Source organism: Bubalus kerabau, chromosome 4, assembly GCF_029407905.1.
Source record: "Bubalus kerabau isolate K-KA32 ecotype Philippines breed swamp buffalo chromosome 4, PCC_UOA_SB_1v2, whole genome shotgun sequence".
NCBI classification, from domain to species: Eukaryota; Metazoa; Chordata; class Mammalia; order Artiodactyla; family Bovidae; genus Bubalus; species Bubalus kerabau.
This window is the reverse complement of record NC_073627.1, coordinates 44,003,759-44,023,921: the sequence shown is the minus strand read 5'-3', so window position 1 is coordinate 44,023,921 and position 20,163 is coordinate 44,003,759. Positions and strand designations below refer to the sequence as shown.

General features: G+C 55.3%; 1 protein-coding gene across 1 annotated transcript in view; it reads right to left on the bottom strand.

The window, feature by feature from the left end:
• Positions 1-20,163, bottom strand: part of LOC129650861 (seizure protein 6 homolog) — a 36,491-nt gene that overhangs the window by 5,472 nt on the left and 10,856 nt on the right. The window contains exons 2-3 of the mRNA XM_055579658.1: positions 9,210-9,845; positions 8,364-8,497 (exon numbers count right to left, since the gene is read on the bottom strand). Coding sequence (XP_055435633.1) covers positions 8,364-8,497; positions 9,210-9,845 — 770 coding nt within the window. The remainder of the gene's footprint in view (positions 1-8,363; positions 8,498-9,209; positions 9,846-20,163) is intronic.

Below are 20,163 nucleotides of genomic sequence, written 5' to 3'. Positions count from 1 at the left end.
CCTGGGTCGGGAAGATCCCCTGGAAGAGGGCACGGCAATCCACTTCATTATTCTTGCCTGGAGAATCCCATGGGCAGAGGAGCCTGGAGGGTTACAGTCCATAGGGTGCACAGAGTCAGACACGACTGAAGCGACTTAGCACGCACACATCCTCTTCACTGGCCAGTTGCAATAAAGATGTATGGAAAGGGTGAATGGGCGGGTCACTGGATATATATCACTTGCCAGAGGCTGCTGAGAACAGCAAGGTCCGAGGACAGAGCTGTGCTAGGCTCTGAGCCCCTAAGACTATGGGTGCTGAGAGCAGAGGTGCCCTGCATACCCCCCTGCCTGGGAGCAAAGACCTGGGGGATCTTAGGGGATGAGGAGAAGGCCCGAGGAAGAGATTCTGGGCTGGAAGTGCTGCTCCTCCAAGAGCAGCTCAGGGCACATTTGGGTGGAGGCTGCTGGACCATCTGCCAGGGACAGTCCTCAGGGAATTCCTGCAGCAGGCGGAGGCTGGAGGAGGTCCCCTCAAACTTGGAGATTCTGTGATTCTCGAGTTGGGCAAACAAGACTCACACACGTGGAATCTGTAATTATCGAGAGATGCCAGGCAGCATATAATTCTGCCTTAAGTGGGACTGAACGCATGCAGCAGGAATCCTCTAGGGGAGAGTGGAGGGGTTGTAGGCTTCGGGGGGAGAGAGGCTGGAGCAGGTGGGTCTGAGAGTGCTTCAGGGGGCGGGGCGATACTAGGAAGAGGAGGAAGGGATGACATCACCGCAGGGAAATTGCTAAGGAAGCAAAGGCAGAGAAATACACATGAATTTAGCATTTTTCCTAGTTCCCCTAAACACCCTTTGGACCCCAGCTTCCAGTTCCCGACCCTGCTGTTTAGCCAGCAACAGCGGCAGCAATACCAATAATTACCATTCACAGAGCACCTACCATGCGTGAAACCTTGGACTATTTACAGATATTATTTCATCCTCACCACAATTCTATAAGGAAGGTAGGTGGTAAAATCCCCTTAAGTAAACAGAAGCTGGGAGAGGCTAAGGAGCTTTGGAAAGGTCGAACAGGTGTTAAGTAACAGAGACTTCCTTGCTGGAGGCCAAGGCATCTCCCTCCCTCCCAGCCTCATGGGGGTGTCACCTGCAGACAGATTTCTAGACATCTTTATTCCCAGGCCCCAGGTCTGTCAGGTTTAGCAGGGATGTGGTTTTTGGCCAGGCTGGGATTTTTTTTAAAGGTGTTGAGCCGTTTTCCCCCTCAGAAGCCTGTAGTTTAGTTGCTAAGTGGAGTCCGACTCTTTTGTAACCCCGTGGACTGTAGCCCGCCAGGCTCCTCTGTCCATGGGATTCTCCAGGCAAGAATACTGGAGTGGGCTGCCATTTCCTTCCCCAGGGGATCTTCCTGGTCCAGGGATCGAACCTGTATCTCCTACATTGGCAGGCGGATTCTTTACCACTGAGCCACCTGGGAAGCTCTCAGAAGCCTGTAAAGCTGGGGAAACTGGGAGCTGAGACCTCTGTCCCTCTCTGATCTGGGGAAGGCATGCTCCCCTCAAAGCTGACCTGGTTGTAGGGTTGCCATGAGAGCATGGGATGGAGTAGGCCTGATTACTCGGGGCTCTTATCCAGAAGGCACCCTGTTCTCCCAGTGGCTGTCTAGGCAGCGCTGGCCCCTTGGGTTTCAAGCACCCACTTGCAGGCCTGCCACCGTGGCTGGATGTAATTTGTCACTTGTTTGAGGGCCAGGCCTGACAGGGGCCAGACAGGGCTGGGTGTTAGACAAGGGGGGTGATGAAGTCTTGATGTAAGTTGCAGGCGTATGAAGAGCTCAGGAGATAGATTGAAATGTCAGCTCTGTTCATGAGGGCTGTCTTCCCACACCCCTAGCCAGTGACAAGAGGGGAGCTGAGGACCAGGCCAGGGAAGACAGAGGCAGGAGGAGGCGAGGACAATTCCCACAGGACCCTGGGTTGTCTAACCCTGTCCGGCTTCCCGCAGACCAGTGGTCAGTTCAAGGAAGGAAATAGGGCTGCTTTGAGGGGGCTGACTCTGTCCTGACTCCTTCCTGGATGGGAGATGGGGAGGATTTAGGTTGCCCTCTGCCAACCCCAGATTGTCAGCCTTGCCTGGCCTCTCTGTCCCCATGGAAGCTGACAGTCGGTCTCCAGAACACACTCTAATGGTATGACTCACCGGCAGGATGGTGCCACAAGGCTTTGCACACTATCACCTGAGTGTAAGCCTGCAGAGGCAGGCCACGAGCTCACGGATGACTCATGTGCAAGCCCCTCCCCCAGCACTTGAGTCCCACCCCCAGAGGCTGACCACAGCCCTTGCTCCACTGCCCTCTCCTGGTCACCAACAGCCATGTGTGTACTCTGACATAAGCCCACTGCATGCAGGTGCGTATGTGCGTGCTAAATCACTTCAGTCGTGTCTGACTGTTTGCAACTCTATGGACTGTAGCTCGCCAAGCTCCTCTCTATGGGGATTCTCCAGACAAGAATACTGGAGTGGGTTGCCATGCCCTCCTCCAGGGGATCTTCCTGACTCAGGGATTGAATTCGCATCTCTTTTGTCTCTTGCATTGGCAGGTGGGTTCTTTACCACTAGCGCCACCCACTGTGTGCACACTACTCCCTAAAATACATGAGCTGGCACACGCATGTCCACACATATGTGTTCCCTCGTGTCCACGTGCTCCCTCACTCCAACAGTAGTAGAATCGCAGTTCTTCCCATGAGATCCTTTACAGTTTTCAAAGCTCTTTCACACCCATTATCCTCTCAGATCTCACAGAACCTCAATAAAGGAGGCAGGGAGGTTGTGGTTACCTCCACTCTATAGAGAGGAATCTTGTGATCAAAGAAGTTGAGAGGTCCTCTTTGAGTCACACACTGAATCTGAGGCAAAGCCAGGTCTCCAGGCCAGGACTCCTGCTTCCTGGTCCAGTGCTGTGCCTTCATGCATATGTATCCCAGGCCTCTGCCCCCAGACTGGGAGAATTCCAATGGGGGTCCTAAAGGAACAGGCAGGGCTAGGCTGAGGAAAGGGGTGGCGGATGGAGCTTTTCAATTGTCCCCAGCTGAATTCCCTCTTGGAACAGGCCAATCTTCTGGGCCGGGGGAAGAACAGGGGTTCTTGAATCTTGGGATCAAATCCCAGCTCCGTCACTGACTAGTTGATAGGTCCTTGGGCAAGTCACACAAACTCTCTGAGTCCCAGTTTTGTCTGTGAGTTGGGGTTGTAAGGATTATGTTAGATGCCACCTGTACGGGCTCAGCACAGAGTGGGCAGAGCATCTGCAGTCTCTTTCCCCTTTTTTGGAGTGACCCGGGCCCCATCCAGGCTGTGGGCCACCTCACCTCAGCTGTGCCAGGGCTCTACCTGAGAGGCACGGTACCTGAGAACCACTCTCTCCCTGGCCCAGGTTCTGAAAGTCGCTCAATCGTGTCTGACTCCTTGCGGCCCCATGGACTGTAGCCTGCCAGGCTCCTCCTTCCATGGAATTCTCTAGGCAAGAATATTGGAATGGGTGGCTATTTCCTTCTCCAGGGGATCTTCCTGATTCAAGGATTGAACAAGGTCTCCTGCACTGCAGGAGGGTTCTATTGTCTGAGCCACCAAGGAAGCCAGCTGCTAGGAAGCAGGAAACAGGGTCAAGGGCCTGAGGTGCCACTGCCCAGTCTGACCTGTGAGGGAGTTTCTCAGCCAGAAAAGGAGCCACATTCAGAGGGACTGGTGTGGAGGACACTTTTACATCATCTGGTTCAACTTCCTTTCACAGAAGGGGACAGAGGCCTAGAGAAGGCCAGGGGCTTAGCCCCATGACTGAGAGATAGGCTGCAAATACAGGACTGGAAGCCCAGTCCTATAGCTTCTATGCCCTTGTCTTAACTGATGCTTGTCTGCAAACCCTGATGGCATAGGGTCTGCTTTAGGGATGGGGAGAAGGGCCTAGATCCATGGGGCTAGACCTGCTGCTCCCTTGTGACCCCCTGCCCCCACATGGGCCTCCCTGGAGCCAAGAAAGAAGAGGTTGCTGAGGAGTTTCACTGCACTGCCCCACCATGTACTCCTGCATCAGGCCTGGTCCTCGCCTGGGAGGATAGGGGGCTCTGCTTATCAAATTGGCAGCTGGCCTGGCCTGGGAGAGCAGTGTTCCAAAGGGGCCACTCGGGGCACCAGGGCAGGGATGGTGGGCAGCTGTGCCCAGGCTCCAGATGGTACAGACAGCCATCAAGCCAAGATGGGGCTGGCAGGGGGAAGGCTCTTGGAATGCCAAGCACAGTGAGAGACATGAGCCAGGCCCAGAAAGGCCTGGAGCCCTCAGGGGAGACTGGCTGCCTGGAGAGGAAATGGGACCCTCATGGGCTACAGAGCTCAAGCCCACCCATCTGAAGGGGCTTCTCTGGATCTGTCTAAAAAGAGCCTAGCCCCATGCCAAACTCCTGGTCGAAACAGGCAAGCTTCTTCCTGCCTGGCCTTCTTCCTGCAGGCAGCTCAGATCCTCACTCTTGGAGGGCACAAGGAGCATCCTAAAAGGAGGTGGTCCAAGCCATGGGGAGCTGGGCCATTAGAGATTCTAGAACCCTGCAACTGTTCCTCACAAAGAGGGGATTGAAAGGGTCTTGCCTAGGGTCCCAGTCTTTAGCCAGGACTCTGGGCACATGGCAGGGGCTCAGCATGGTGCCAGGCTGACCAGTGCAGGGCTGTGATTTATGTGTCTTTAAGATGTTCCTCTCCTCCCATGGCTCCTCCCGTCCCCCTTGCCAGGATTCCATCCCTTTCACCTAGTGTGAGCCATCTCTGTGGACTCATGGAGGGGTAGGCAGGGGTTTACCCATGATAGGGAGAAGCCACAAGCCTAAAGGAGCAGTGGGCAGCCTCCTAGGCGTGCCAACAGTCTCACTCATCTTGCCGCCAATGCCCAGCATGGCTTGGCCCAACATCTAGTTCTGAGCAGGAGAGCATTTTATGCTGACCTAGCCTCTGGCAGGAGTGCCATCGAGAAGCCCTGAAGCCCACCTCCTGCTCCTCTGCAATAAAGTCACCTGTCCAAAACTGCCAGGCCAGGCTTCAAGGGCCAGTCTGCCTTACCTGTCCTTCCAAGCCCAGGCTTGGCTGCCGGCCTCTCATCCTTCAGCCTTCAGAGTAGGTATGGTCATCTCCCAGAAGCCTTCCCTGACCAACCCCCCTACTCTGACTGCTGGCTGAAGGAGTGTGCCCCATCCTAGAACTCCTACGGTCCTCCGTGCTCCCCACTCCCATCCCCAACAGTACCGTGCATTTTATGGTCATTGGTGGTGGTGGTGGGTTTTTTTTGATGGTGGTCATCATTTTTTATTTCTGTCTCCCCCACTAATTGTGAAGATCTGTGTCCCCAGCGCCCAGCACAGAGCCTGGCATGTAGTAATTGCTCGATCTGTATTTGTGGAACAAATTCATTCGTCAAAAAACATTAGTTAATGATTAACGGAGTGACCTTGGGCAATTCCCTTTCCATGATGGTCTGTTTTTCACACACCCACTGGGTATTGGTCTGCAGTGTCAGTAATTCTTCAGGTCCCCAAGTGGCCTGTGTGGCGCTCCCAGGAGGCCTGGATAGGAGCCAAAGTGGCCGGAACTGGCCATGGAAGAACCTTAAATCCTGCTTCAGCGCTGGCTGATTCTGTGTCCCTCCCCACCTGGCCCTCCCTGCTATGGCCTCAGACTCTGTCTCAGGCCATCAGGTTGACAAGGTCCCCAAGGACTCTGCCCAGTGGTGGGGGAGTAGAGGGCGCGGCCAGCATCTGTCTGCTACATGTCTTAACAGCCATCCAGGGCTGTGGCAGGTCTTCCTCTCAAGGTTGCCTGGTAACAGCTTTTGCATCTGATGAAAACAAAATGTGGCAGAACCAGACAACAGACAAGGGGCTTCCTAGGGCTTATGTGAGGGGGTGGGTATCCAGGGTGGGGCAGATGCCTGGGCCAGGGCCAGGGCAGGCAGAGCCCACAGCATCTCACCTCACTGTGGAGAGTACCAGGATGCGGCCCAGCCTGGCCTAGTGGGCATCAGTGGGGGTGGTAGGCTTGGGGGGCAGGTAAAGCCAGCCCAGGCCTGCAGGGGGGCAGCCAGCCTGGCATCTGCCCCCCCCTCCCGCCTGCCCCACACCTGCAGCTGGCGCCTTTCACCCGGTGAGCCACAGCCGGTGACACCACTCATCAGGTGATGATGTTACATTAATTACCTTAATTAAGCGGCACTGAGAGCTAATGGCTTGGGGGTGGGGGGGGGTGGTGACTGTTCCTAATTACCCTCCCAGTCAGACCAGAGTGAGGGGCACAGGGCTTGGCAGAACAGGAGCAAACAGTTACAGAAAGAAGGGGAGGGGCCCACCAGGGGTGGGAGAAGGTGCCCCCTCCTCAGGGTCTGGCTCAGAGACCTGGACCTGCCATCCCCAGAGGGGAGGGTGCTGCCCCAGGACAGATGAGCTGGCTCTCAGCCCAGATCCAGGGCTCTGGGATGCGTGGGGGACAGGCCAGGAAGGGGAGACAGGCAGTGCTGCCCTGCTCCCTGCCCGGACTCTTCCTCTGCCCCTTCCCTGGCTCCTCCATCACCTGCCTGATTCCCTCTACTGGGCTGAATGCCTCTCCTCTCCACCTCCATTCAGTCTCCAGAGTCACATCAAATGTCACCTCATTCCTTCCCTCCTCCATTCATTGGTCCATTTCATTCAATCAGACCATGGAGAAGCCAGTCTGGGCCCTGAATTTCAAGGCACCCCTCAAGGAACTCACAGTCTAGCTGGGGAGGTGCACAGCTATAAACACACCCATTGGAGACAGAGCAATGAGCTATGATGGGAGATACCCCCAGCTCTGGGGATCAGGAAAGAATTCCCAGAAAAAGTGAGGCCAGATTAGAGTCCTAAGGGAAGGTATAGCAGGATGACTCTTCTGGGCAAAGGGACCAGCAGGTGCAATAGGAGCTTGTGAGGAAAGTGCGCTTGGTCTGTTCCATTAGCTGTAAGCTGTTTAATGCAAAGCAAGAGTAGAGAACAAGGGAGGAAACGGCTAGAGATGGGCCCAGAGGGACTGGCCTTGATTCAGAGGCCCTTGGGGGAGACGTGGGAGGTAGGATCGATTTCATTTGAGAAAAATGACTGCAGTGTGGGTGGAGGATGGTAGGAGGGGACAAGCATGAGTGGAGTGACCAGTGAGCCAGCCACTATATCATCAGGGGAGGGATGACAGAGGCTGGACCACCTGGTGGTTGGGATAGGAGGGAGCAGTAGGCAGATCTGAGTTTGGGAGAGTGTCATGGTGATAGAACTCGGGGATGAGTTCGTGGACTCAGGGAACAGGGAGAGGGAAGGGCCAAGGTTGCACAGTTCCAGGGATGCTGTCTACAATGTACCGTGGGGGTGCTGCTCTAGGTTTCTGATTGGTTGGGGCCAGTCTCTAAGGATAGATGTAGAGTGTCAAGCAGGTTTAGAGCAGCAAAAAGGAAGAATTGGGTTTGGAGCCTGTGGAGCAGCCATGAGGATCTACAGGCTCAAGTCTGGGGATTAAGAGAGAGCTGGTGGCTCAAACGGTAAAGAATCCCCCTGCAATGCAAGAGGCCTGGGTTTGATCCCTGGGTCGGGAAGATCCCCTAGAGAAGGGCATGGCTACCCACTCCAGTATTTTTGCGTGGAGGGTCCCATGGACAGAGGAGCCTGAAGCAGCTACAGTTCATGGGGTTGCAAATAGGCGGACACGACTGAGCGACTAACACTTCATGCCAGGGGAGGGGTGAGATGGTGCAGGAAGGCAGGGGGCAGGCGGCTGGGTGCTAGGTCTGACTCCCCCAGCAGCTGGTCACCTTGGATGGTGCAGCCACGTCTGTCTTTCCCACCTTCGCATTCCAGGAGCCAGCAGAGCAGGCTGCTCAGAGGGTATTTGCTGAAGGGAATGAGTGAGTGAATAAACGTGCAAGTGAGGCTCCAGGGCTCTCAGAGGCCCAACCAGGCTACCCTGAGTCCTCTTTGACTCAGACACCTGGATTCAGACACTCACCCAATCCTCTGCCATCCATGGCTAGAGCCCCTCCTTGGGCTCTCCTGAGCTCCTGATTAAACCCCTGGGGGAAGACGAGGGGCACACCTGCCCCTCCTGCCACCCCCTCCCAGCCTCGGCACTGCTGAGTGGGAACAGGAGCTCTCCACTTCCCGATGCACAGGGCAGAATCCAACCACGGTTTAGGCCCATCACCCGACCCTGCTCCTAGGCCCCTTCTCCCACTGATGACCTGGCACATCCCCACCTCCCCCGAGTAACCAGCACCTTTCTGGAAAGATAAGACACTGACCCCAGTTTTTCCTCTGCCAGATCCAGGCCACTCACCTTGATTTCCACACCGTAGCCAGGGTAGACAGAGATGTAGTAGAAACAGTCCAGGCCGACATCAGGGGGTGAGTTGGAGGCCGTGGGGGAGTCCAGAGAGCCCTCTGGGCCTGAGAAATTCCAGCTGCAAGGGCCTGGAAGGCAGGGGGAGACATAAGCTAAACTTAGCTCTGGCAATTTGGGTCCAACGATGGCTGCCCTGTGTGTGTGTGTGTGTGTGTGTGTGTGCATGTCTGGTATGTGATGACACTCACTCTTTGGGAGTTCTATTACCCTGTTGAAAGCAGGGTACCACCTTCTCTTGAGCACCTACTGTGTGCAATCTTATCTCAGTTCTTACAGTGACCCAGTGAGGTGGGTCTTCTTATTGCCATTTTACAGAAGAGGCTCAGGGAGGTTAGATAAAATCCCTAAGGTCTGGTGTGCATGCAAAGGCACTTCAGTCATGTCCGACTCTTTGCAACCCTAAGGACTGTAGCCCATCAGGCTCCTCTGTCCATGGGGTTCTCCAGGCAAGAATACTGGAGTGGGTTGCTGTGCCCTCCTCCAGGGGATCTTCCCGACCCAGGGATCGAACCCACATCTCCTGCGTCTCTTGCACTGGCAGGTGGGCTCTTTACCACTAGTGCCACCTGGGAAGCCCCAAGGTCTGGGGTTTGAACTTCAAATCCTTTCAGTCAGGATTTGAACGTGAGTCTGGTTCCAGTCCACATGCTCCCTGTGGGTTGGCCCTTGGTGCCAAAGGGCAAGGCAGGCCAGCACAGAGACACAGAGAGAGGAATCCAGAGGGCCCCCAGCTTCCCCGTCCCCATCTCTAGATGGGATCTGAGCCAGCAAGTAACTGACCTGGTGGCTGGACTGTGGTGACGGTGGTGGTAATGATGCTGCTGGTGGTGGTGGTCTCCTCATCGTCCCCTGAAGCCGTGGAGGTGGCGACGGTCCCCTCCATCCCGAGCCCTGTGGTCTGGGACATGACCCCTGGAGCCCAGGGCCTGCCTATGTCTCCAGGACCCTCTGGGGTTGGAGTCCATGCTCCACTAGGGGGTGTAGTATTGGGCCTCTCCCCTGGGCCTGGGGTGGGCACTGCCATGCTGGGCCCCGGAGGTAGGGCAACTGTGATACGAAGTGCAGGGGGTTCTGACTCCAGGCTCCAGGGTCCTTCCCTGGACTGGGGTTGAGTAGGTGCTGCCACCGTGACTGGAGTGGGGCTGGTGAAGACGGGGCGGCTGTCCTGGTTGGCCAGGCGGGGCAGGGGACTCGCTGTAGGTGGGTCAGGCCTCAGCTCGCCCTTCTCCTGCCCTTCTTGCAGGAATTCCTCCAGCAGCGGGTGGTGGTTAAGCAGCTTCAGGGTAGGAGCCGTTGTGACGAAGTGGACGCCTGGTTCTGGCTGCTCAGGTGTAGGGGCCGCTGTCAACTCTCCATCCGTCTCCTCGAGGCCTGGGGCCTGCCCTTCCCCCTCCGTGGGGGCGTCCAAGGAGAGTCCTGAAATGATAACAAGTGCTCAGAGATTCTCCTCCTGCTCCACAGTGAGCAGCGGCACACCCAGTCCAGGCAGCGGGAGACCCATCTCTCTTTTGACCGAGAGCCTTGGGGAGTGTCCTCATGGCTGAGAATCATGGAGCTATAGAGTTTGAGAGCTGAAAGTGAGATGATAGCACGCATTTCCAGGATGGCACATGAGAGATCTCTTCCCCCCACCAATACCAGAGGCGGCCATTACTAATCTGCTGCTGCTGTCAAGTGCTCAGTTGTGTCTGACTCTTTGCACTGTGGCTTGCCAGGCTCCTCTGTCCCATGGGATTTCCCAGGAAAGAATACTGGAGTGGGTAGCCATTTCCTTCTCCAGGGGAATCTTCCCAGCTCAGGGATCGAACCCAGGTCTCTTGGGTCTGCTGCATTGGCAGGCGGATTCTTTACCAGTAGCACCACCTGGAAGGCTAATCTGTCATCGCACTATTTCTTGGTTGTTCTCAGATTCGGCCTCAGAATCCTTCTTAACACAGCACTCTAGGTAGCCGTGCCGGACACCTCAGACACACATGTTGAACAAATATTTCCAATCCCTAATGTAGTTCAAAGGTCTGCTTTTGATGAGGAAACAAGGTCAAAGAAAGGAAATGACTTGCTCGAAGTCAACCACCAGTCAACTGAAGGTCAGAGATGACACCCTTAGCAAGAGTGCCGTCACCGTGACTTTTCTGCCTGAGATTACAGGGCCTTGCATTCAAAGACAGTGAAAGTGAAGTTGCTCAGTCGTGTCCGATTCTTTGTGACCCCACAGACTGTAGCGTACCAGGCTCCTCTGTCCATGGGATTTTCCAGGCAATAGTACTGGAGTGGATTGCTATTTCCTTCTCCAGGGGATCTTCCCAACCCAGGGCTCGAACCTGGGTCTCCCGCATTGTAGAAAGACACTTTACCGTCTTTTGCATTCAAGCTCACTTTCTATTCTCAATGAAATTGCTGGTCATTAGTCTCAGGAAATACTTCACGTATTTGTGATTTTATTTTAGACTCATGGATTCATGACGACTTTTTTGTTAGGGTCCCATTACACCTGATTTCTCTCACTTTCCATAAAATCATTCCTTTTGTCTCTCTCGCTCTTTTTTGTCCACCAAGAACAGTAATATGAATAGAGTAAGAGAAACTAAACTCTGGAGTGAGGCAGATATAACTTCAAATTTGTCACCATGGGACTGTGTGACTTTGGGCAAATAAACTCTCTGAACCTTATTTTTCTCATCTGTAAAATGGGGTTTCTTTTCTAGGATTAACTGAGACAATATTGCTTCCCTTTCCCATTTGCTATGTCTTTCTGAATTCTCTTTATCTCTTTTTTGACACAAGCCAGGATCCATCTAGGGTAGGGGTCTAAAGTAGGGTCATCTGCATGTCACCCCCAATCCATGGAAGACATTGTTAACCAATGTTGATTATTTCTTGCTGAGGCCACATGGGACTTCAGAATCCTTCTCAACACAGTTATGCAGGCAGCCACTACCAATGGATTAGATAGGGCATGGAAGAAGAAGAAACGTGTTTGTTGTTCCTGGTCTGAGTTGCTATGCTATTGATTGTATTGACTTATTTAACAACATCATAGCTGGAGAGATACTGCATATTCTAGTTGTGGCCCACCAGGCTCCCCAGATCCTAGACTGTTAGAAAAAAGGTCAATGGATGTTGGCTCCAGATACACTTCACATAGAATTTTGCCAGTTTCGAGAAGGCTGGGAAGATATTCTGATTTGAACAACTCTCAAAATGGCTGCATGAGGACTCGAAGGGAAACACAGCCAGGGTGAGATAACAGTCGGCAAGGAGAAGGTTGGTTCCTCTGCACATCCGATGGTGGGGCTGTCATTCCACACCCACCCCGTGGATTGGCAGGCACGAGGATGCAGCAGATGGCCTACATTCTGTTCGGGAGACCATGGCAGCTCTGATGTGTTAGACACTTGGGAGGAGGGAGGAAACTGGGGTGGGGGAGGTGGCTGCAGGTCAAGGGCCCTCTGCTGCTCTGGGTCAGAGGGGTCTGGGGGTCCAAAGCCTTGAGAAAGCAGGACCAACCCCTATTTCTCAGGACGCTCACTAAAACAGCCCATCTGTGCCTTGGCATTCTGTACCAGACACTGACAACGCGGTGCCCAAACTAGATACACAGCCAGGCCCACACCCCCTGGAGCAGATGGTCCGCCAGTGTCCTGTGTCTTTCTTCTGAGTCTGTGGTGGAGGGTCCAGGGAGTGCCTGTGACCTGCCAGGACAGGACTACTCTCTGCCCAGCTCTCAGATGTCACACTGTCTTTGCCAGGTGACCTGAGACTAATCTTAGCATGTCACAAGGAAGAAGAGCCTTTCTCATCACACAGACTGGAGCCTTAGGGTTCTGGTGTCCCTTTCCAGGGTGGCCCAAGAAGAGATGACTTTCCCTGGGCAGGCGCCTGCAGGAGTCTTCACTGGGAGAGGGAATGCCTCTGTCTCAGGAAGGGACCAGAGTGGGCACGGCTCCTCCCGCCAGCTGCCAGGTGGGTGCTGGGCAATGGAGCAGAGCTAATGGGCACCTCCCGTCACTGTCGATTGCACTGATTGTGTTATCTGGGGGGACTGAGCACTTGGTTAAATGGGATGGAGATAGCATATCAAACGAGCAAATTGATTCCACAATCAGCTGCCGCTTGGTCCCTGAGGGTGCTCCCCACTGTCAGAGAGGGTAGGATAATCTGTGGGAGACAAGCCATTTCTACGGATAGGGCGTCTCCAGACACTCTGGTGATTCTGATGGAAGCCTCTGGCCCTGTGACCTCCCTCGCCAGGTTCCTTGGGTTCTCTCTGCCTGGGCTGACTGAGATCAAAGGTATAGAGGTCAACAAAGAGGGTGTGATACACGGGAGGTGTGTGTTAACTGCTCAGTCATGTGTGACTCTTTGCGACCCCATGCAGCTCCTCTGGCCATGGGATTTTCCCGGCAAGAATACTGGAGTGGGTTACCAGGTGTCGGGGGCCAAATGCCCAGTCTCTTCAGGTACCTTAATGTGTACCAGACACTGAGTCAGGCCATCCCCAGATCTTGGATTATGTGACACTACAAGTCTGTGAGGTAAGACTCTTATTCCCACATTACTGGAAAAGAACTGGAAGCCTAGAGAAGTAAGGTGATGACCTGCCTGGGGCACAATGGTGGAGCTGGGATCTGAACCTACCTTGATCTGGTTCAAAAGACACCAGTCTGCCTCACAGGAGGATGGAACTGGTGTTCCCCAGCAGAGAGCCCTCTAGCCAGTACAGGAAGCTAAGGCCCAGAGAAAGGACTGGACCTGTCCACGGTCTGATACAGATTGGAAGCGGAGCTGGGGCCACAGTTTCTGGCACCTGGGACCTAAGCTGGGCCCCCAGGAGGCCTTTGGGCTGGGACCCAGGGAGTCCCATGGAACTCAAAACCAGAGGCCAAGGACACTGCTTCACAGGGAGGGGGCACCGCGTCACACAGGCACTGGGGTTTAAATGTCAGCTCTGCCACTTAAAAGTCTAGGGAGCCCAGGCCAGTCACCGCTGTGTCCTGAGCTGTAAAACGGACGCTTTGGAGAGGTTTTATGAGAATCTTAATGTTCTAAGTAGCAGGGGTTTCTGGGGGGAAGGGTGGTGGTGGGGATACAGAAGGTGAGGCCACACTCCGAGGAGGGCAGCCCTCTGGGATTGGGAGAGGCTGGCCCGGGTGAGGCCACCCTCTCCTTCCTGGGGGACCATGTTCCCTGTTGTATAGCAGTGTGTGTGACCTCGAGGATGTCAGTGTTGTTGGCTTCTGTTAAAGGAGGATAATATTGTACCACATGGTGCAAAGGACCGCCGCTTCCAAGGCCGGCATGGAGCTGGGGGACAGTGGCCCATAGTCATACAGCCCCCCAGGATCCCCCGGCTGCCCGGTCCACCCGGTGCCTGGACACAGGAATGCACTCCCTGGGCGGCCGCTCCCTCCCCCGCTCTCGAGAGCCGGGGCTGGGAAACACCTTCTCCGCTCCCCGCTCCCCCGCTGGCGCTGGCGGAGGCCCGGAGCTTCCCGGCAGCCCCCAGCCCCGGTGTGGCCCCGCCGCCACCGCCGCCTGGGCCCTCCCCCCACATTAGCTCTTAAGCTATGCAAATAGACATCGGAGGGAGCCCTGTTTAAAGTATTTAGACGAAATGAAAAAAGGCTTTCATCGGCACTAATGAGCCATTCAGGATGCCTCCCCGGTGGATTCTCTCCCGCTCCGCCTCCCGGCCCTCGCCGCCCCGCTGTGGCCCCTCTTGGGATCGGAAGCCCCCTCCTCTCGGCTCCAGCCGGGTCCTCCCAGGGAGAGCCGCCGGCCCCGCCCCCTTCCTCCCCTGGATCCAGCGAGTTGAAGGTGGAGTTGGGGCGGCGGGTGAAGCATCCTCCACCCCCACAGACTGGGATCCAAATGGGGCGGGGTGCTCATCTCTGATTTGGGAAGCCCATAACGACTGGGGACTCTTCTTCATAGCTTCCAGGGGTAGTGTTTTGTCCCTGTCTGACAGATGGGGAAACTGAGGCTCAGTGAGGCCCAGGATGTGGCCAGGAGTCACAGCATGGGTGGGCTGAGGAGCTTGAACTGGTTTGTATGGAGGCAATGGGGGAGGGTGGTAGTCTTTTCTTTTGGCCGCCCCAGGCAGCAGGCAGGTTCCCCCACCAGGGGTGGAACCCTCCCCATGCAGCGAAAGTGCAGAGTGGAACCACTACACCACCAGAGAGTCCGGGGTGGTGGTCTTCATGCAGTGTAGACCTGGGGCAACTGCTGCACCAGGCCCAGGTGGGCTGCCTGCTTAGGGCTACTGTTTCTGCAGATCTCTCTGCTCCAGACAGAAAACCCTCAGGTTCCAATCCCCCATCTATCTCTCACTAGCTGTGTGACTTGAGCTGGGGGCTGCCCACCCGAGCATTTGCTTCTTCATCTGTGGAGTGGGGTCCTCCTGGTTTGGGGATGGCCAACTAGAGACAGGCCGCCCTGCCCCCCCATCCTCTGCCAAGGCAGGAGGGACTTGCTGGTCTCAGAGGCTGGCACATGGAAGGGGGCCCCAGAGTCCTCAGACAGGTCAGGCTTGATCCCCACTTGTGGCAGCACCAGCTTTCAGCTGTAGGGAGCATGCCTGCTGGTGGGTACAGGGGGAGTCTAGGGGTTACAGTGGGCAGGGAGCCTACCCCTTGGGGCTCTGGAGGTTAAGCTGGCCCAGCATAGGGAGAATGAGAATTTAATGGGATCCATTTATTATCCCATAAAAGCTAATGAGTTTATTCTGGAGGTTCCCTGGCCCCTTTCAAGTTTTAATAGGGGATTAGCGAAGGCCTGGCCCCTGCAGACCCCCATTATCCTAGAGCCTGAGGGCAGGAAGAGAGGCCCCTGGAGTAAGAGCACTTGGGGCCCCCCCAGAGCCAGAGCCTGGTGTCCACAGTGACAGTTTAACTGGGTCCAGGCCTGCCTCCTGAACTGAGGGCCCCCGGCTAGAGGCTGGCAGGGTCACAGAGGCCCCTGAGGCCTGACTCCATGTGCCGCTACTGACATACTCACCCCACAGTATTCCTGTGTCTGAGATAGGTTTTCTGCTGTTGACTTCTTGTATTAACAGGAAAGGCAATACAAACCCAATAGAACAGATGGGGAAACTGAGGCCTGGAGCTGGGGTGTGGCTTCTCCAAGATCACCCGAAAGCTATGGCAGAACCAGAATGGATACGTTCTGCTTCCTGTGCTTTGGAGCCAGGCAGCTGTTGTTCCTCGTCCTCATGTGCTAAGCAGGCACTCAGCACCTTCACATGTAATCACCTATCCTCCCCAGAGACAGAGCCATTTGAAGCCCAGAATGGTTAAGTAAGCTGTCTAAGGTTGCACAGCCAGTGCGTGGCAAGCCTGGGACTAGGACCCAGAGCTCAGTAGCTCCATCACTCAGCTTTGTCTACTGCTGCCACTGGCCCTCAGCTGTCCCTCTTCACTATCTCCCCATTAACTGGCCGCCACTATCCTAGGGCACTCATGCTGAGAGCCCTGCAGCGTAGGGTGATGGGAAGGAGGTCCTGGTGGCGTCCTGGAGGGGCCGTTGTGGGGGTGGACAGTGGTTTGAATGGAGGAGAAACCCTCCAAGGGAACTCTCTGCCAAAACAGGTGCCTTCCCCCTTCTGCCCCATTTGCTCACTTCTTTGCCTCTTTAAGGGCTTCCCTGGTGGCTTAGAATCTGCCTGCAATGCAGGAGACCCAGGTTCAATTCCTGGGTTGGGAAGATGCCCTGGAGAAGGGAATGGCTACCCACTCCAGTATTCTTGCCTGGAGAATCCCATGGACAGAGGAGCCTGGTGGGCTACAGTCCATGGGATTGTAAGTAGTTGGACTTGACTGAGCAACTATCTAACAGTCTTCTTTAAACTTTCCCCATCCTACCATACCCAGCTCCAGTCCCTCCTGGGCATCAGGGAGCCACCCCGCCTGGCCCAGGGGGTGACAACAGCTGTCTCCTCTGATCTCCTGGTGGCACTTCTTGGTGGACCCTCAGCATGGGTACAGCTTGTGCCCATGGCCAAGGATCCAGCACGAGGCACATCTCTCTTCCTTCATCTGGGCTCGTAGTTGCTGACCCTGGGGCCAAGCACAGTGCAGGGTGGGCTCAGAGGACACGGTCTCCAAGCCAGGATTCTGCATGTCTGCACACTCAGAAGGCTTCCTGCTCCCCAAAGTACTTGGCCCTTGGCCAGTAGGGGTGGGCAGGGGAGGGTGGGTGTGTCCTGAAGGGAGAAGATGGGCAGTCAGCCCTTGGCAGTGCCCCAGCACAGCCCCAGCTGGCACTTGATGAAGAGTCTCTACCGGCACGAGCTGGTGGGCCTCCAGACTTAGACTATCCTCCTTTCCTCTGCCATTGACCACTGCCCCATTGCACCCTCTTACTACCTTCTCTTGGCCAAATTGTGGCAGTTTGGTCAAATCTGGAGCACAGAGATGAATGGGGCACCTCCGCTCGGCTGGGATCCAGGCAAGAAAGTGGCCAGTCCCCAGAATCTGAGCTCTTGTAGCCTCTGTGAACATCTCAGCCCACCCTCATGCACACAGGAAGAAACGGAATCCAGAGAGGTTTCCCAGGTCACACAGCAAACCTGGGGCAGGGCTAGAACTCAAGATGTTGGGGCTCAAAGAGCATCTGGCCCAACTGTTCTGCACAGTGAACCCTCCACTACTCCTGGGGCCATCTGCCATCTGAGGGTATACCTCCAGCTACAGGAGGTGTGCCAGGAGCAGCTACCACCCCCACTGTACTAGGGTAGGTGGGTAACCCTGGGCTTCATCAGCTCCAGGGTTGGGGTCTTCTTGCCAGATGCAGGGAGTGTGGGTGGGTGTAGCAGGCAACAGCCAGGAGTCAGCCTGCCAGTCCTGGTCCTGCCCCTATGAGGTTAATCCCTCTGCAGAAATCACTCCCGCAACCCAAGCCTCCATTTCCCCATCAGTAAAACAGAGAAGGTATCTAGGGGCCCTGTCCAGTCTCACCTTCCAGGATCCAGTGACCCACAAAGGGCTCCATGAATGAAAAATACAGAAGGCCACTGTTTACTGGTGGCTCAGATGGTAAAGAATCTGCCTGCAACGCAGGAGACCTGGGTTCGGTCCCTGGGTTGGAAAGATCCCCTGGAGGAGGGAACGGCTACCCACTCCAGTATTCTTGCCTCGAGAACTCCACGGACAGAGAAGCCCGGTGGGCCACAGTCCACGGGGTCACAAAGAGTTGGACATGACTGAACGAGTAACATTTTCATTGTTTACTGAGAATTTATCACACGCCTAGCACCATTAGAAGTGCTTTACCAGAATCAACTCATTTAACCTCCCACAATTACTCTGAGATATGAACTTTCATAGATGAAGAAACAGGGACCCAGGGAAGGGCAATTGTCAAGTTACCGGTTTGGAGGTGTCAGATTCAAACGTAGACGCCTTGCAGCCCTAGAGCAGTGCTGGCTAATGGAACTTTTTGTGATGATGGAAATGTTTTATATTTGCATGTGTAACATGGTAGTCAGTGGCCACACATGGCGAGTGAGCCCTTGAAGTGTGGCTAGTGAGACTGAGGCACCAAATTTGAAATTCAATTTCATGTTCATGAATTTAAACCGCCACATGTATGTAGTAGCTGCCGTGATGGAAAGTGCAGCTCCATCACCTGACCTCTTGACCCCAGCAGTATTCACTTTTCCGAAGGGAAGAGCCTGGCCAGTGTGGGGGTGGGGGAATGGCGTTCCAGAGAAGATTAAGATGGGCCGGCAGTGTTTACCCCCCTCTTTGGGCCTGGGGCCAGGCAGGAAGAGGTGACAAGGAGTCCTGGGACTCCCTTATGTTTTTCATAAAGGTCTCAAGAGAGGGGCCTGTCAGCCATTCAGTCCATCAAGGAAGGACTGGTACTGCCAACCCATGATGTCTGCTTCCCAACCTTGTCCAAGCACTGGTGTTCTGAGAAGTGGGGTGTTCAGTGGGCAATTTGGGGAGCTTGGGCAAAGCCACTGTAGGAGGTCTTCATGGACGGAGGACAGCCAGGAATGCTTGGCCTCCGGTGATTTGGCCCAGGATGGGCTCAGGGTGTGTGGCATTCTATGAAACAATGCCTGCTGTGCTGGCCGACCTGCCCCTACTTCCCTGCCCAGCCAGACACATGTGGGCAGGGAGCCCGGCCTGGCCACTGCCCCAGGGCTCCTGGGGCAGCCCCAGAGTAGTTGCCTGACCTTGGGACCAGGGGAGGGCCTCACACTGAGCACCCTCCATGGGTCAGGCAGGACTTCCTAGGGAGCTGTCTTCCGCCCAGAGCAGTGCCTTTTATTCCTGGAATCAATATTTTACACTTTACATGTGAAGAGACTGAGGCTGAGAGGCAAAGTGATTCATCCTAGTTCACATGGGAGGGAATTGGCAAATAAGGGGTTTGAACTAGGTCTTCCTGCTCCACAGTCTGGGCTTAAGTTTTTACTGCAGAGTTGCTGCTTCACATGTGATTATGTGGGCCTATGTGTACACCTGAGTGTATGTGCCTGCATGCACGCGCATGTGTAGTTCCAGACACACTAACATAAGTCATTTTCACTTGTCCTTGCCTGTGGATGCCATACCCTGGAACCTGGCCTCACGGTCCTCAAGCCTGGGCAGGTTCTGCCTCCCAGAAGTGATGCCTTTCTCCCAAAGGCAGCTGGGCTCCCTCCTTTTCACTCTGCCACCTTTTTGGACCTCGCCTTGACCCTTCCCAGAGCCCTGTGGCTGGGATAGCTCCCCAGGCTCTGGGTGTGTGGTGGGGAGAAGGGACAGGGCTCTGGGCTCCTGCCCTCTCCTCCCCATAGCCTTCTCCCTCCCGTAAGGCTGTGACCAGGGTCTCAGGGTACAGGGAGCTCCCAGCTAACTGCCACGTTCGCCGCTTTCCAATTTAAAATCTAATATGGTCTCGCCACTGCAGAGCTGGGGGCTGGAGAGGTGATTAATGAGGCCTCTGCTACAGCGTCACCTGCTGTGCTCTACACCTTCTCCTGCGGCCCTGTGTTCTCCCTCCTGCCTGCCCGCTGCCCCCGGGGACCTGGGGGTCCTAATCCTGCCGGCTCACAGTCCCTGGTGCTTGGCAGGAGGCATGGGAGTTGGGGGCCTGAGGTGGGGGATTGGGTGAGAACTAAGGGCTGGGATTCAGGAGGGCAGCAGGACTGATGGCCATCCCTGGGGCAGGCTGGAAGAAGGAGGAGGAACACTCTGGGCATCCTTGGGCATCACCTCCCTCACCACCGGAAAGCTGATCAGTCTGCCGAACTCCACTCCATTATGCCCACTGGCAGGAGTGTGGCCAGGGCAGAGGAGGGACGTGGCCCCAAGCTGGGTGCTCAGGTCAGCCCTCCCCCAGCACCAACAGCTCCCACCACCTCCTCAGTGACAGCAGGGATTATATTTCTCTGACTGGAAACCTTGGAAATGTCAGCTGGGATGAGGAAGGCTGTGAAGGCAGAAAGACATTCTCCTTGGAGCTGGTACCAGCCCAGTGGTGGAGTTAGGGAACAGGAGGGTTGTTCTAGGGAGGAATGGCCATCCCCTCCATCCTCTGCCCACTGCCCAAGTTCAGACACTGGCCAAGGAGAATCCCTCCCAGCCGCTGAGCCCAGCAAGGCACCAGGACCTGAGATCGGGTACCACCCTGGGTCCTAGATCAGCATCTCTGGGTTGCTGCCCCTTCTCAATCCCCTCTGAAGTTCAAAAACTGGCCGTACTTAGGTGGCTCCCAGGTCCTGTGCCCACCTCTGAGCCTGGTA